This window comes from Plecotus auritus, assembly GCF_963455305.1.
Source record: "Plecotus auritus genome assembly, chromosome: 3".
NCBI classification, from domain to species: Eukaryota; Metazoa; Chordata; class Mammalia; order Chiroptera; family Vespertilionidae; genus Plecotus; species Plecotus auritus.
Window position 1 is genome coordinate 123,593,113 of NC_137772.1, and position 18,640 is coordinate 123,611,752.

At 41.6% G+C, this 18,640-nt stretch overlaps 1 protein-coding gene across 2 annotated transcripts in view; it reads left to right on the forward strand.

Annotated features, from left to right (window-relative positions):
* The window catches only part of UBL3 (ubiquitin like 3), an 82,525-nt gene that overhangs the window by 52,812 nt on the left and 11,073 nt on the right, over window positions 1-18,640 (forward strand). For both annotated transcript variants that reach the window (XM_080658939.1, XM_080658940.1), the window contains exons 2-3: window positions 10,994-11,102; window positions 17,546-17,632. In XM_080658939.1, coding sequence (XP_080515065.1) covers window positions 10,994-11,102; window positions 17,546-17,632 — 196 coding nt within the window. The remainder of the gene's footprint in view (window positions 1-10,993; window positions 11,103-17,545; window positions 17,633-18,640) is intronic.

Consider the following 18,640-nt stretch of genomic DNA (forward strand, 5'->3'; position numbering starts at 1 on the left):
CACTTCGTGGCCACAGCCATCTTGGTTGGGGTTTATTTGCATACTTGCTCCTGATTGGCTGGTGGGCGTGGCTTGTGGATGTAGCAGAGTGGCGGTTGATTTGCATATTACTCTTTTATTAGATAGGGTGTGTATTGGTGTGGGCCTCTTTGGGTTCCACTTGTTTGGGACTCTCTGTGCTTCCTGGACTTGTAAGTCTATTTCTTTCACCAGGTAAGGCAAGTTTTCTGTCATTATTTATTCAAATAGGTTTTCAATAACTTGCTCTCTCTTTTCTCCTTCTGGTACCCCCATAAATGCTTGAAGTTGTCCCAGAGGCTTCTTAGACTATTTTCATTTTTTTTTCTTTTTGCTTCTGATTGGGTGTTTTTTGCTTCCTTGTATTCCAAATTGGTGATTTGATTCTCAGAATGCTGTACTCTACTTTTGAATCCCTGTAAATTGTTCTTTATTTCAGTTAGTGTATGCTTAATAGTAATTTCTGACTGGTCCTTTTTTGTGTCTTTGAAATTCTCACTAAGGTCCTTGAAAGTCTTACTAACTCCCTTGAAACTCTCATTAAGTCCCTTGAAGCTCTCATTAAGATCCTTGAGCAAACTTAAAACCATTGTTTTGACTTTATATCCAGTAGTTTGCTTGCTTCCATTTCTTTTTCACTTGTGACATGTTTCTTTCTCTCCTCATTTTGGCTGTTTCCCTGTGTTTGTTTCTATTAGGTAGAACTAGCATGTCTCTTGGAATTGGTAGAGTTGCCTTGTGTAGTAGGTGTCCTGTAGGGTCCAGTGGCTCAGCCTCCCAGTCACCTGGGCTGTGTGCATAGTCTTATTTGTAGTTGATTGCTGTTGGTGTTGCTGGGAGGAATTGACCTCCAGGACAATTAGCTGTGAGGACCAGCTGTGACTATGATGGAACAGCTGCACACATGCTGTGTAGGAGACATCCCTATGGAGCAGGATTTGCTTCAGTGGAGCTGTGGTGCTGCTCATTGAGTCTGACCCTAGAGTGTATAGCTTGTGGGTGTGTAGAGTTGTAATCTAGTATGGCCTGAAGCTGCGCACTGGGTACACTGGCTCTGGGGTCTCCTGGGAGATGCAAAGTCAGCCACTGCCTGGGGCTACCTGGCAGGAGCTACAGAGAGATCTGCAGATGGCTGCTACTTATATTGGGCTTGGAAGTGCCTGGGGGAGGCTCAGCTGTGAAGCAAGGCAGGCTGATGCTAGTGCCAGGTCTTGGAGCTCAGAGAAAGCAGACTGTGTAAGTTTGTGTGCCAGCCCTTGAAGAGGAACTGACTGGGACACCAGCAGCCTCCATGTCACTCAGCCACAATCCCTGATGGTTTTTACAACCCAAAATTATGGGACTTCTCTTTCCAGCTCTGGAACCCTGGGAGTGGGATCTGGTGTGTGGCTGGGACCCCTTGTTCCTCACGGGAGGCCTCTGCAGACACAATCTCCCTCCTGATTAAAAATAATGCCACACGTGGGTGTCAGACCAGCCTGTTATGCATCTCCACCCCTCCTACCTGTTTCAGTGTACTTTCTTCTTTACTTCTCTAGTTGTAGGACTTCCATTCAGCCAGATTTCAGCTAGTTCTGAATGTTGGTTGTTCTGTATTTCAGTTGTAATTTTGATGTGGTTGTAGGAAGCAGCAAATACTGGTGTTTACCTACGCTACTATCTTTGCTCTCTGCATATTGTTTTTAAGCAGAAATGATTATTCTAAAGTTAAGCTGCACGTCATGGAAGAAGAAGGTATTGTCCCTAATTTGTGGGTTCATGTAGTGTGATCACAGCCCTATGTTTTCTGTTGCTCCACAGTTGTTCTGTTCACTTAAACCTTGGTTAAGGGCTAGATTTTTATTTCACACTTGTGCTTCCATAAAAGGTGATTAAGGTATCCAGTATTATTGACCTAAATTGTCTGCAAGTTATGGGGTCAACAAATAGTTCATACTTCACATCTTCAAGGATTTTTCTTTTTCCCCCCTCTTACTTAGAGACTATGTTTCTTCACGTCTTTCACTTTAATTTGAATCATTATTGAGCTTTCTTCTCTTCTTCCTCCAGTCTTTCACTCATCCCTATTCTTTTCTTCACAGGAAAACTAGTCTAAAAATAGGCCCATACGCAACAGTGAATCTTTGTGATTTGAACCCATGTTAGTAGCTTCTTTGAATCTTTGTTTCTTGGGGCAAGATGGTGCTACCAAGATTAGTATTGCCAAGATCAGTGGCGGAGGAAAATTGACCGAAAATGAACAGATGAAAATGTCAAGCTATAACTTTGCCCCAGTAAATATAACATACAAGAAAACATTAAAAGCTGAAATCAAAATTTAATTCAAGCCCTGGCCCATGTTTCTCAGTGATCAGAGCGTCTGCTTGTGCACCGAAGGATCGTAGGTTCGATTCTGGTTAATGACACATACCTGGGTTGCAGGTTTGATCTCCGGCCCCCATTGAGGCACTTATGGGAAGCAGCCAGTTGATGTGTCTCTCTCACATCAATATTTCTCTCTTTTTACCCCCCTCCCATCTTTCTAAAAAAAATTAATGGAAAAATATTCTTGGGTGAGGATTAACAATAACAAAAAAGTTAATTCATTATATTTCTGGAGTGATTAGAAGTCATGGCAATATTTGCCCTTGCAGTTAACTTCCTGACCAAGATTTTTGTTTTGTGTTATTTTTTGTTTGTTTTAAGCCAGACAGCTCATATTTTTTTTTTTTATTTAGGAAACATATATTTTGGAGACAAATGGGGAAGTCTATATGCTTCAGCTTATCTGGGGTCTCTGACCATATAGACGGATCCTGAAGTAAATTCTATCTATATCATAAAAGTCCTGTGGTCATGAAGCCACCATGGCATCACGACCAAATACTGGACTCACCAGGAGGTGCATTGATGGGTCCTGTGGAGGCCGCAGCGGGAGGTACTTCTGGAGTGTCGCGGGGCGCCAGCAGCATCTGAGGAGCATCGGGGGCCACCAGCAGTGTCCGCAGAGTGTGCGAGGCTTTGCGGTGCGGTGGACATGGCCCTGATGGCAGGTTAGGCCTAGGGGACCCTACATGCACAAGATTTAATCGTGTGCTTTGCCTCTAGTATATACATATGTGAGCAATTCCTGAAATAACAATGAATGAGTGAGGTAATGAAACCCTTAGTCTTAAGGAGAACCTTAAAGTATGAGATGAATCATTTGAAATAAAACCATGATGTACTTTAAAAACTTTGGATTCTCCATATAAACTACCTAAAACTTTGTAATAGTCCTAGTCAATTGAACAGTAGTTAAAAAGCACAGACATTGGACCCAGGGTTGGTTGGAGACCCTGCTCAGCTACTTCTTAGCTGTTGGCCCTTGGACCAGTATTTAGTCTCTGTTATAGTTTCCTCCTCTGTGAACATGGATGTAATAATAGCAATTTTCCTGTCGGTTGCTGTGAGGATTAAATGAGGCAATGTATGTAAAATAGCTAAAAGAGAACCTGGGTGTTTGTGATTATTAATAATGTTACTATTTTTCACTGCATATTAGGTATACTTCAGTTATGTTATGAGGTTAAATAGATTTAGGAATTCCCTGGGAAACTAACTGCCATATATAGCCTTTTTCTATAGAAATGTAATCCAGGTTACAAACAATGGATTTACAAATGTGAAGCCTTGGGACATAAAAGCTTACTAGTATATATTAAAATTGGTTAGAGTCCAAAGTATTCAGCATTTGCTATATTAAAGCCATTAATAGTAGAGTTGTTCCTGGAAGGCATTAAGTTCTGTGCACATAAAAGCTTATAAAAATTATCAAAACCATTAACTTTATTCATGAGTGAATAGTATGAATACTGGGATATGAAATGAATGTTTCAAGTCTTATCACTTAAGAGTGCCAAGAAAAGACTATATTGGCTCCAATAGGCAATAATCATAACAGTAACTTTGGGTAGAATTCTGCCTTTGTTTAATTGCTGCCTGGATGCAATTAGTTCTTCCCCACAACTGCTGCAAAAAAACATAATCAGAAGCATAGCCAATTTCATGATCTCAGAAGCACATATGGGAAGTTTACCTGCTGGTTTCTATTGCTTTGGTAGGGTCTTGAATATTAAAGCATTCACATAGTAGGTCCATGATAAGTGCCTGGTTAATTTTTTTTGCATGGATGAGTTATAGTGCACAGGATTGATTAGAGCAAGATGCATGAGGGAAGGGGTACAGAATACCCAAGAAAAACCGATTAGTGGTTTACTTAACAAGTGATAAGGGTCTAAACTAGGATATTGACAGATGAATATGGTTGTGGGGAGAATAGATACAGAAGGAAAAACATTAACAAAACCTGGTAACTGTGTGGCTATGGAAAAATAGTTGTGATCAAAATACCATTTAAAATCATATCACTAGCAGCCTCACTTGTTGAAGAATCCATGTTCTTCATTATCTTCTACTAATTTCTAGAATCATTATTGATTCTCTAAATTAAATTAACCTTTTACCTGGGTTTCCACCTGCAAAAGAATAAACTAGGCCACAAAAGGTCAGCATACACATTGGTATGTCCATGTGCGTGTATGTATAGAGCTATTACATATTCCCTTACCATTGTTGAGTTGCTTTTGAAGAAACTGGGGAAAAATAATTTTACTATATTCCTTAAGAAAGCATTTTATGCTCTAGTCATACTTTTTGAAAATAAAAATCTAATTCTTTTAATGAGAGGTCCAGAAACGCATACCTTTGTCTGACTTTTATATCTGTTTTATGGTGTTAGTTATTCTGAATTATTATAGATATAACAGCAATTTTTGAAATTCCTCACATATTGTTGCAGTTGTGTTAATAGAAACAAATGTAGGCTATTTCATTGATTAAAAATTAGCACATTGTTCAGCATATAGTCCAAATCAGAGGATTGTCATACATAACTGACCTGAATAAGTTTACTTGGATTTCCAACTGTTTTCTGGTTTCTTTATAACTTGAGATAATTTTTCTTTAACTCAAAAGCTAAGTCTAAATTTGGAAAAAGTGTAATGTGGTATTTTCTAATTCAGTGTGGCGGTTCTTTATTTCCTGAATTGTTTCTCTTGTGATGATGCATTCTGCTCTTTTCATGTCCATGTCTTTAGATAATTGTCTAATCTGCTCATAACAATCTTTCCTGTTTATAAATATTCCTTCTTTTTGCTGTTTGTTAGTCATTTACTTTTTCCCAGGAGTTCATCTGTTTTTCTGCTTAACGATTTCTTTGTCAAATTTTTACTTTTAGTTTTAATTTATACTTTACTACTCTGTGGTTCTCTTTATTTCTGGTCTTTTAAACCATATCTTTGCTTTCTGTATTATAATACTAAATGTTTTTGTGCTTTCTGTAACCACTTTTTATGAGCATTCAGCGTTTTCTTAAAATGAATAGCACCAGTGATTATATTAATTAACATTCTTAGCTTAGATGGTATGTGCTGCATAGTTGCAGGATTTTATGATATCTTTTACTGGTAATTGTGTTTAATATTACATACTGATCCTGATACATTTGTTACATTTGTCCATCTTATTCCTGCTTGTACAGAGCTCTGCCTCTGAATAATTTGTCATGCTAATCCTAAGTAAGCTGATAAATTATTTATTAGGATTTAAAATTTTAATAAACAATAATTAATATAACACAATTGTATTCAAGTATGAATTCATGAGTATTCAAGAGATATTAATTTATAAATGAGAACCTCAATCTTAAGAACACATGAGGTCATAGCTATCTGGGACACCACTAAAGACAGTATCCCTAGTCACAGGTTGATGCAGATTGCCTGTGCAAGCTGAATAGGACTGCAGAGCACAGGCAGCCTAAACAATTGTTTTCTTCATAGTCAGACAGAGTGTATTCTTCTTAACTAAGAGAGCTTGCTATCACTTTTGAATAATGAGTGGACTGACAAGAGTATGGTAAAGAATAGGATGATTTTTTTTAGTGGCTTTTTTTTTTTCCTTCTTCAGGTCAGCTGATTTTCATTATTATCCTGTGGTCTGTTTCAGTGCCTGTATTCCATGATAGTTGTGTGTGGAAAATAATGTGTCATCACCCACTTTGTATAACAGTAAAACATGTTACAGTGTATTTTATCTTGGTGATTGTTGGTAGATTCACTTCCTCGTTTGCTTAAAGTATCCTATTACCTTTACATTATTGAAATATTTTAGGGATGTTGGCTACAGTCTGAAATATTCTGGTACATTATTCATTCATCTTCCAATATATTAAATACCTGCTATTTTTCAAGCACGGGTAACTATATAAGTTAACTATATGAATTAATTTAAAATGTATACTGGTATTTTTTTTTTTAATTTAAAAGCAGGATTTAATTAGGAAACAAAACTCAGCCAAAGGCACGTCATTTCCAAAACCAGTCTATAGCCACACATGCAAGAGACTGTGCTGTTTGATATAAGTTAACAATTTCTGAAAGAAGAGAACTATTAAGGAGTCTTAAGATTGATTTTCCACCATCAAGGAACATTATTAAAATTGCAGAGTTAAGAAACATACGTAAACTGTCCGTTGCTTCAATAAAATGTTATAATATGTGTAGAATGGCCTTATAATATATTGTCTAGATTGAAATACTTTTGAGGGCCCTGTTCATAATAGTGAGAAAGCAAGTATAAATCAGAAATGTCCCAGGCAAACATAGCACATAGGGTCTCCCTGATCCTCACCTGTGATTGGATAGGAACTCTGAGGGAGGAATGAGCAGTGTAGGCCAGAGTGGTCACATAGGCTTCAAAGAAGGCATTGGAACTTCAGTGAGGAAAATCATTCTTGTGATTCTTGCCAGGATATAAATATATTCATTTATAATGAATATATCAATTTGGATGGTTTAGAAATTTGGGTAGGGAAATACTAGTAGTTGGATTGGGCTGAGAAGTTTGGATTATGAACTACGTGATTTTCAGAAGTTACTTAACCTTAGTGTCCCAGTTTGCCATCAACAACATGGAGATAGCAGTACCTATCTCATAAGGTTGTACAATTAACTGTGTCTTCCTAGAAAGTACTTTGTTAACTACCTGTGGCACACTGACAGAATTTTAAACCGTTGAAAGTGTTTGGCAATGTGCAGAATGGATTGGGGATGAGAGAGGCAGAAGAGGGGATTTTAAAGAATTTAGTAAGTGATGAAGAGGAGATGAGTAAAGGGGGCTGAGTAAATTATGACTCTGAGCTTCCAAGCCTGCATGACTGGGAAACCAGGAGAATTTAGCAAAAATAGTAAGTCAGGAGGGTTACCTATTATTTAGGAAGAAAAAGTTCAAATTCAAACATACCGATTTTGAGGGGAGAACAGGCTATCCAGTTAGAAATGGTCAGCTGGCAGTTGGAGGAATAAAAGTGGTGTTCATTAAGAATGAGTTTGGGAATGTTCCAAATAGGTAATAGTTGAAGCCTTGGGCATAGATGATGAGCTCTTTCAAGGATAAACTGTAGGGGAAAGTAACAATTGATGAGGGAAATTTGGAAGCCCATATTTGTAGTACAAGAGGAAAAAAACAACTAAAAGAGAGAATCAAAGAAACAGGTATAGTATTTCCCAGAGTATGTTTTATCAAACATTAGATCTATAGTGTGGTAACAAGGCATATCTGTACTAATAGAAGAGTAATATGCTAATTAGACTGGGAGACCGTCTGGACAAAGCCATGGTGGCGGGGCTGAGGCAGAGGCAGTTGGGGGCGAGCAGGCCAGCAGGGGGGGCAGTTGAGGGTGAGCAGGCCAGCAGGGGCAGTTGAGGGCGAGCAGGCCGGCAGTAGGGGCAGTTGGGGGCAAGCAGGCCAGCAGGGGCAGTTGAGGGCGAGCAGGCCGGCAGTAGGGGCAGTTGGGGACGAGCAGGCCAACAGAGGGGTGGGGAGTTGGGGGCGATCAGTCTGGCAGGGGGGCAGTTGGGGTTGATCAGGCTGGCAGGCAAAGTGGTTAGGGGCGATCAGGCAAGCAGGTAGGTGAGCAGTTAGGAGCCAGCAGTCCTGGATTGCGAGAGGGAGTCGGACATCCCCCGAGGGGTCCCAGATTGGAGAGGGTGCAGGCTGGGCTGAGGGACACCCCCCCCCTTCACAAATTCCGTGCACCAGGCCACTAGTAGGAAAGAAAATTGGTTCTGTGGTTAAATTCTACAACTCTGTTAAATTAGTTCATTGCAAGAATTACCTGATTTTTAGTATGTTAACATACACAGCAAATCTCCAAGAGGGAAATATATGAAGTTATGGTTTGCAGATTTATTCGTTTGCTGAACCCTCTTCTTCCCCAAAATACTTCATAGAGGCTAGTGCTCCATAAAACACACTTAGGGAATTATAGAAACCTAACAAGGAAAGATTTTCAAGAAGGAAGGAATTAAACTTGTCAAATGTTGTAGAGAGATTAAGGAAGATGAGAAATGAGAAGAAGCTATTAGATTTTTTTTTTATTAAGTTATCATACATGGCCTTTAAGAATACAGTTCAGTAGGATGGAGTGTGCTGTGCCAGCACAGCCAAGGGTTCGGCGAGTCTGAGGGAGGGCAGTGAAGGATTGAAGAAAAGACAGACAAAGAGAATAAGCTGGGTCTAGGTCAGCCATGGGCAAACTACGGCCCGCGGGCCGGATCCGGCCCGTTCGGCTGTTCTATCCAGCCCGTGGAGCCGAAAGAGCAGAGGGTTCTCTTGCTCTCCCCTCCGCTCCTTCACCAGCAGCAGTGTTAACATGGCAACGTTGGGAAACTCGGCCGCAGCTCCTTCTTCTGAGTGGGTGGATTTATATCCGCCCATTCAGTAGAAGGAACAACCTCTCAATCTTCCAGAGGCTCCTTGTAATGCCCGCGGACGCGTCTCCCGACATCACCCTGGGAATGCGTAGACACGTTATCGTGGTGATGTAGGGAGACACGCCCCTGGAGAGCACAGTATCAGAGCACAGTTTGAAATGAATAAAACTATTGAAATAAAAAAAAAAGACCGTACCCTTTTATGTAATGATGTTTACTTTGAATTTATATTAGTTCACACAAACACTCCATCCATGCTTTTGTTCCGGCCCTCCGGTCCAGTTTAAGAACCCATTGTGGCCCTCGAGTCAAAAAGTTTGCCCACCCCTGGTCTAGGTGGATCTCTCGTGCCTGGCTAAGGCCACAGAGAAAAGATCCAGACGGCAAGCTGATTCTTTATTTTACAGTCAGAGGTAAACAAGGTAGTGGTCACCATAGTTACAATGTTCTTGTGAATTTCACTTGTTTTGGCAGCACTTGCTGCACCTCCCATAGCCCATTAGCTACCCAGGAAGGATCCAGGGGGCGTCATAAGGTCAAGCTTAATTATGCTAAGAGGGCTATTCCCTCTAAGCTGGGACTTGTTTGTGACTTTGCCAACAGGTCAGTCCTAGGCTTAACCCTATAGCCACTCCCTACATGGGAGGACCCAGTGCACTCTCCCTTCCTCCTTTCCTCACTCCCAAGTTCCAAGGGCCCTTCTTTTACATCTATGGTGTGTTTCCTAAGCCTATTTATTCTAGGAATTACTTTTTCTACCTCTGTGATTTACCAAATAAATGTTCTCTTATAGTTTGGGAAAAAAATACAGTTCAGTAGTGTGGCTTCAATAGACACTTGTTTATAGGGAATTAAGGATAAGAGTTATTCATGAGGAAATGAAGGCAGTAGGTTTACATCATTCCATTTCTATTAATTCAAATATAAAGTGTGATTGATAGGAACAAATTGGTCATTACTGAATATTTTTGTATCCTATGTATATTTTATTACACGTAATAAAATTGTTATTTTTCTAAGTAACATGGCCTTTTGTTTAATGCTAATCCTATCTAATAAAAGAATAATATGCAAATTGACGGTCACTCCAACACACAAGATGGCTGCCCCCATGTGGTCAAAGATGGCCACCCCCATGTGGACACAAGATGGCCGGCAGGGGAGGGCAGTTGTGGGAGATCAGGCCGGCAGGGGAGGGCAGTTGTGGGAGATCAGGCCAGCAGGGGAGGGCAGTTGGGAGGGACCAGGACTGCCAGGGAGGGCAGTTGGGGGCGATCAAGCCTGCAAGGGAGGGCAGTTGGGAAGGACCAGGCCTGCAAGGGAGGGCAGTTGGGGGCGATCAAGCCTGCAGGGGAGGGCAGTTGGGAGGGACCAGGCCTGCAAGGGAGGTTGCCCAGCAGGGGAGGGCAGTTAGGGGTGTCCAGGCCAGCAAAGGAGGGAAGTTGGGGGCAACTGGGCCTGCAGGGAAGGGCAGTGGGGGGGACCCAGGCCTGCAGGGGAGAGTAGTTGGGGGGGACCAGGCCTACAGGGGAGGGCAGTTGCCGGGGACCCCGGCCTGCAGGGGAGAGCAGTTGCGGGGGACCAGGCCTGCAGGGGAGGGCAGTTGGATGGGACCAGGCCTGCAGGGGAGGGCAGTTAAGGGTGACTTGGCCTGCAGGGGAGGGCAGTTAGGGGTGACCAGGCCTGCAGGGGAAGGCAGTTAGGGGCAATCAGGCTGGCAGGGGAGCAGTTAGGCATCAATCAGGCTGGCAGGGGAGCAGTTAGGGGGTGATCAGGCTGTCAGGCAGAAGTTGTTAGGGGCAATCAGGAAGGCAGGCAGGCAAGCATTTGCGAGCCAGCAGTCCTGGATTGTGAGAGGAATGTCCGACTGCCCGTTACCGGATCAGGCCAAAGCGGGCAGCCGGACATCCCTCGAGGGGTCCCAGATTGGAGAGGGTGCAGGTTGGACTGAGGGACACACACCCCCCCCCCCCGTGCATGAATTTTGTGCACCAGGCCTGTAGTATATAAATAATTATATATCAAATTCCCATTCTCTAAAAAAATGTTTGCAGAGCTTAAGGTAAATAAAAATGAGAAATTGATAATAATTTAGAATGTGATTGAAATAAAAAAACTGAGTCATTTTATTACTTTAAAATTTCAAGGTTTATATTAAGAGCATCATTGTCTTCTTTCAGATCAATTTGCGCCTCATCTTGGTAAGCGGAAAGACAAAAGAGTTCCTGTTTTCTCCGAATGACTCTGCTTCTGACATTGCCAAGCATGTGTATGACAATTGGCCAATGGGTGAGTGGTGTTTTTCCTATTGAGATTGAATAATTTTACTTCTCCATGCCCTTACCTTATTTCACAAACATTTTGAAAAAGTTTTAAATATATAAGAGAGAAAAGAACAAACTAATTAAGGGCATAAGGGTCAAAGGTAAAAGGGACCACCTTCCCTATTCTGCTCTTCAGCTACCTCACTACAAAATGGTAAAGGAGCCATAATGCCAAGTCCCTGTTTTTTACTTAGAACTGCTTGATGTAAATCAAAACTATTTTTAAAAGTTAAACACAATGTAGCAAACATACACTTTCATATAAGTAAACCCATTTATGCTGAGACACAACGTAAAGGGAAAGAAAAACTACCTTAACAGATTATAATACTTTCTCTTTGGTCTATTCTATACATAGCCTATTTAAAATTGAGTTTGACACAAAGTTAATTTCTAATTCATGTCACTTCATATGTTTTCTGAACTACTTACAAGGTCAAGAAGGTATTAAGTCCATTTGTGCTTTGCATATTTAAATTAGTATCCATGACACCAAAATTGGGGAGTGTCATTCTTTCCTTTCTCTGGTTTTCTGTGTAATAAGACTCGATCTTGCCTTCCTAATGTGAGTCTTTAGCTTATGTTCTTCCTTTGAACTTTCCCCATGTTCTCTTAGATCCTTTTGTGGCATGTACCATAGTGATATGACTGTTTCAGCTGATTTCACTTAATTTTACTAGCCAAAGCAATTTGGGCTTTTAAAGGACAAGACTTGTTTCAACAAAGAACACAGTATATACAAATGACTAAATTATATCAGTGTCTCTCAACCTTAAACATTATATGGAATTCCTGTACAGGAAGAAAATCCTTATAGATTCCTTAGTTCTGACTTAAATTATTTTTATCACAATGTTTATTTTTAAAGATAGAAACATGAAACACAGTTAAAACTCTTTATCCTTATTAACTCATATACTTAAGTAAAATAGATCCACAAGGAAAATGCAGACTTAACTCTAAAACCAATAATATTCAAATTAACAACATTGTTGTGCCCTATGATGTATTTTTACAAAAACCAACTTAAGTCTTGCACAGTAAGTATGGTACCGTTGAGTTGGCGTGCATGTGTTCTTGCTTGGGGAATGAGGACCCAGTCACCACAAAACCTTCATTCACACCGTGTTCCAAATTGTCATTCAGCCTTCACTCAGCAACAATTGATTGATTATGTATTAAGCCAGCCTCTGTTCTTTCGTTGTTAGCCCCTTGGCAATTAAAGAAGTCCTACTTGGCACCCGTTCAATCATGAACTTAAACACATACATGGCTTTAAAATCCCAAGGCTGTATACTTGGTTATAAAGTGATTATTTGAATTATATAGAATATTTCTTCCAGATTATCATTAAAATGAACACACAATTTAAAAATTCTTGAAGAGGACTTTCAGACCCTAAGAATATGTCTTTCTGGATTCATAGATCTGAGTTTAAGAAACACTGAGACAAATACTTTCAAATAACTAGATCTTTCTTCCCATTGGTAACCAAGGTTCAAGTCAGTGTTAGTCCTGAATCAGGGAGCTACTGAAGCTAAAGGTTATAGGTAAGAAGGAATTTCAGAAAAGATGAAGTGGGCTAAACTTGGGGCTCATGGGATATTGAAATTTCTTCATTGCCAGGAACCAGGCAGGAAAGATAGCTGTCAGTATGAAAAGCATTTTTAAAATACTTGTTTAGTAGTGATGTTTTCATAAGTATGACACAACATTACTTTTGTGATTTTGGAGGGAAAGGAGGGTAAAGATGACATATATGGATATTATAGAAAAGATCCCACAAGACAAAAAAACGAGTCGTCAGTCTCAAAAATTTTTTGAGGGCAACATTGTAATTTGAGCTAAAAGAAATACTTTTACCTTCATAATTGTTTGACTTGGATATTAAAATTAGTTTTAATTCCTTAGAATATACTGACTAATGGTAAACAAAGGTACAACCCAAGTGCAGGTCTTTGCCATAAATAGTTTCCTAAATGAATGAACCATCTACAGCATTGGAAATTTATTGTATCAATCCTATGGTATGTACACAAAAAAAGTTTCTGAAAATTTTTTATTTTTTATTGATTTTTAGAAGAGGAAGGGGGAGGGAGAGAGCGAGAAACATCTATGTGAGAGCAAAACATAGATTGGCTGCCTCCCACATGCCCCCTACCCGAGATCAAGCCTGCAACCATGGCATGTGCCCTGACCAGGAATCGAACCAGTAACCTTTCAGTGCATGGGACAATGCCTAACCAACTGAGCCACACCATTCAGGGCAAAAGTTTTGAACCCAGCCTTTCCTCAGTTTGTCAGTTATAGTCAGCAATTTTAGTCAATGCAGGGAATAAAAATAAATAATTTTTATTTTCTATAAAATATTTGTTAAAAATCCATTTCTACATTGTATTACATAAATGCACCAAAAGTCAACAAATGTAAATATTTATTGATGCTAGTAATAAAACTGTAGTAAAAATTAAATCAGTCAAGAAAATACTTTGCACAATATATTTTTGGAAGGAATTGGATTTTCTTGGTATAATCCTACACAGTGTAGTGGAATATTGTTAATAGTTGTAATAGTGCCACACATAGCTGTTACTGAATCAGAGGTTCAAAATACAATTTACTAAAATATGTTTTTATAGCTGAAATTGCTCCTTGAAGCATTGTTCTTCTGCAGTTCTCTAAATTTCAGATCCTGTGAGAGGGAAGGGAGTTAGCATATTAAATCAGTGGTGTATGCAGAAATCAGGGCACTCTGTGTAAGATAATGAAATAGGGGGCCTGGGTAGGGGCTGGGAAGAGTTGGGAATGGGAAAAAATGGGAGATATCTGTAATACTATCAACAATAAAAATATATTAAAACAAAACAAAAAGATAAATATGTGGCTTTAAGTTTCTGCAGCACAAAAATACTTTAAATATTTTTAGAATATGTTTTCCTGTGAACTGGACATTTGCTGTAATTTGTCTTTTATATCTATGAAACACATCTTGACCATAAATATTCTAATAAACCATAATTTTGGGTGTGATGGATTCAGAATAATCCATACAAAAGTGTTCAAGGCTTATTTGACCTTTCTTCTAGAAGAGGAGGGAATCTAGGAACTCTAGAGTCAGAAGGAGTGAAGGCATGCCAGGGGGAGGGAAGAGGAACAGGAAGAAAGGCTGGAGGAGTCTAGGGGAAGGGGGAGAGAGAGGGGAAAGGAAGGCGGGAGAAATTACATTCATTTTTTCACTACCCAGTTTGTTGTGCTGAGTCACTGAGAGGCACTGGTTTTATCAAATTCATATTCATTATTTTGCATACACACACAAAATTGGCAAAAAGAAAGTGCTCTATTTAGCCCCATTCTCTGCTATCACTTCCTCTTCAGGATTTTTTAAAAAAGATAACTTTATTGATTTCAGAGAGAAGGGAGGAGGGAGAGAGAGATAGAAACATTAGTGATGAGAGAATCATTGATAAGCTGCCTCCTACATGCCCCCTACTGGGGATCAAACCTGCATCCCAGGAATATACCCTGACCGGAGTCAACCAGTGACCTCCTGGTGCATAGGTTGACACTCAATCACTGAACCTCACTGGCTAGGCTCTTGGGGATATTTTAAACTAGTGTATGTGTTGAGAGTTATCATCTGATAATAGGAGCTTCTGTAAGAAACAAACACATCATACTAGAATTGTTGAGAAAGATAATGATGGAAATCTCATCTCTGTCAAAATCAGAGCTTAATTATATCCACAAGCTAGAGAAAATTACTAACCCTATAGCCTATCACATGCCAGTGTCCTTACACCATCATGTTAACAGAGTAGTGTTTCATAAGTTACACACTAAAATGAACTATTCTGTTATTCATCCTGCCCACCAGTTTGTCTTTTGACTTTCTTTTTTTAAAATATATTTTATTGATACTTTACAGAGAGGAAGGGAGAGGGATAGAGAGCTAGAAACATCGATCAGCTGCCTCCTGCACACCTCCCACTGGGGATGTGCCCGCAACCAAGGTACATGCCCTTGACCGGAATCGAACCCGGGACCCCTCAGTCCGCAGACCGATGCTCTATCCACTGAGCCAAACCAGTTTCGGCTTTTGACTTCCTTTATGCACTTTCCTACCTTTCATCATACCTTCTAATATATGGGGTCTGTTTGTTTTTTTTAAGTTTCTCTTAAGTATTTTGGGTAAAGTGAATTAAAATTGTGTCTTCTGTAATATTTATCAAACTAGTGGCCCAGTGCATGAAATTCGTGCACATTAAAAGGGGATTAATTAGAGGAAATAATTTAATATTGCTATTTGCCCTTGAAGTGTCAGAGGTGAAAGAAAATTAGTAAAATGTATATGAAAACCTTCCTCCTGTCAGAGTCTGGGGTGCACCACGGGACCCAGAGTCAAGTCCCCGCCTACCCACATGTGCCTCAAAACCGCATGATACCCCGACCCAGCCGGCCCCCGCCCCCATTGGGCTAGATCCAGACCTGGCCAGTCCCACCCTTGCCAAGCCCTGCTGGGCAGAGGACGTAGTCTCAGGTCCCCTGGCCTGGCTCTAGGATGGGGGGCGTGGCCTGAGGTCTCCCAGCCCAGACCGGGGCAGGGAGCGTGCCTTGAGGTCCCCCATCAAGCCCTGCCGGCGGGGGGGGGGGGCGGGGGGGTGCAGCCTCAAGCCCTGCTGGGCACAGGGCGTGGCCTGAGTTCCCCCGACCCAGCACTGGGAGTGCACCTTGAGGTCCCCGGCAATCCCCGCTGGGTGGGGAGCACAGCCTGAGGTCCCCTGTCAAGCCCCATCAGGCAGGGGGGTGCAGCCTCAGGTCCCCTGGCCCGGTGCTGGGGCGGGGGGTGCGGCCCGAGGTCCCCCGGCCTGGTGCCGGGGTTGGGGGTGCAGCCTGAAGTCCCCTGTCAAGCCCCACCTGGTGAGGGGGCACAGCCTGAGGTTCCCCGGCCTGGTGCTGGGGCAGGGGGGAGCAGCCTGAGGTCCCCTAGCCCAGCACCAGGACGGGAAGCGCACCTTGAGGTCCCCCATCAAGCCCCGCCGAGCGGGGGGGCGTGGCCTCAGGTCCCCTGGCCTGGCGCCAGGGCAGGGGGCGAGGCCTGAGGTCCCCTGTCAAGCCCCGCCGGGTGGGGTGTGTGGTCTGAGGTCCCCTGTCAAGCTCAGCCAGGCAGAGGGGCACAGCCTCAGGTCCCCTGGCCTGGTGCTGGGGCAGGAGGTGTGGTCTGAGGTTCCCCAGCCTGGTGCTGGGGTGGGGGGCGTGGCCTGAGTTCCCCCGACTCAGCACTGGGGGTGCACCTTGAGGTCTTCTGTCAAGCCCCTCTGGGTGGGGGGGGGGGGGTCTGAGGTCCCCCGGCCTGGTGCCGGGGTGGGGGGCATGGCCTGAAGTCCCCTGTCAAGCCCCACCTGGTGGGGGGTATGGCCTGAGGTCCCCCAGCCTGGCGCTGGGGCAGGGGGAGCAGCTTGAGGTCCCCTAGCCCAGCATTAGGATGGGAAGCGCAGCTTGAGGTCCCCCGTCAAGCCCCACCAGGCAGGGGGCATGGCCTCAGGTCCCCTGGCCTGGTGCCAGGGCAGGGAGCGTGGCCTGAGGTCCCCCATCCTGACGCCAGGGCAGGGGGCGTGGCCTGAGGTCCCCTGTCAAGCCCTGCCGGGTCGGGGGCGCAGCCTGAGGTCCCCTGTGAAGCCCTACAGGGGCGGGGGAGGGCATAGCCTCAGGTCCCTGCGGATTGCTCCTTAAGGCTCCTTTTGGAAACTTGGCTTCAGCTGTTGGTGCAACCATCTTTGTGACGGAGTGATGGTCAATTAGCATATTCCCTCTTTATTAGATAGGATGGTTTAAAAAAGACAATAAAGTATTAAGTCACCATTGTCCAAAAGTAAACACAAATTTTTTTGTGATTCTCTTTTAAAATTTTTGTTTTCCAGTTTTAGTGAGATATAATTTTTTTGTTATTCTCTATAGCAATATATTAATTCTTTTCAAAATCTGTGTGAAACATATTGTGTCTAGCCTCATATATTTTAACAGGTACAAATATTAGAATATTAAAATATCCTCTGTTAATTACTGGTAATTGAAATTAATTTTCAAATGATGTTTCTCTTCACCTGGGATTAGATTTTTTGCAGCTTGTTTTTTATTTTTAATTTTTAAACTTTAGGACTCTATTTTGGCACATATTAGTGTTCTTAAAAAGCAAAAACTAGTCTTTCTGCAGCTCTGACTATTTAAGGCAAAGAACTAGCAAGAACTGAGACCGCATTGATTGCATGAATAGTGCCTGCTTTTACTGAAGTGGAAGCTCCAAGTGTCTTCCTTGATGTATCCTATTTGATTTGATCAGAAGTTTAGAATAATGCAGTAGTATTTTAATTTTGCGTTGAAATACTTAACAAGTTCACTGGTTTTTTTCAGACTGGGAAGAAGAGCAGGTCAGCAGCCCAAATATCCTACGACTTATTTATCAAGGACGATTTCTACATGGAAATGTCACATTAGGAGGTAATATTTGCCTTTGTAATGGGATTTAATGTCTGTCTCATGGCAGCATTATCCATTTGTTTGTTTAATGCTAATGTCTGATTTTACTAAAAAGTTTTAACTTCAAACTTAATGTGAATTCTGCCTAGTTTTTTATGTCCACTTCTTTATATTTTGCATTCTGTTAAATTTAATTTTAGCATTATAGTGTTTACTACCTTGTGAAATAAACTCTGTCCATACCTATTTATTTTATTTACTTCTGGATAATATAATTTAAATGTAATATTTAAAGTTAAAGCCAGACAAACTAGGAAACATTTATAATTGGTTTTCAAATATAATGATGAAGGAATGTTTTCAGTTTGACTTTGATGTAATGGCCATTCATTCAAGAATAATGAGTCACATTAGAGAGACAGTGTCATATAGTGGCTGAAAGAGCAGATTTTAGAGCCAGACAGTCCACGTTGCACCCTGGCTCCGCTGCTCACCGGCTGTGTAACCTTGGCAACTGACTTAACTGCTTTGTGTCCCAGTTTCCGCATAGTAAAGTGGAATAGCCATAGCACCTGCCTCCTAGGTTTGGGAGGGCTAAATTTTAGTGCGAAGCTTTTAGAACAGTGTTTGGCACTTAGTTAACACTTGTTAGCAATTACTACTCTTTACATGTGATTGGGGATATGTAGCTCAATGGTGCCCCCTTATGGGTACATTTTCTACCATCATCAGGGTTAGTTTTGTTTTTAGTACATGTATTTCAAAAGTATTATGATGATTAGAAATTTGTAGGCAAATGAATGATCTTTAATGGTCGCCAACCAATGGTCCGTGGAGGTCCGAAAGGTTGGCGACCGCTGATCTACTTTAATATATCTTTGTTTAAATTACAATCTTACTTTTTTCTCTAAAACTAACATCAAATGTTTAATTTGTTTTTCCTTGAAGGTAGAATATTTTCATTCATTCCTTCAGCATATACTTATTCCTATGTGCCAAAACTGTGCTAACCAATTGAAGATATATCAG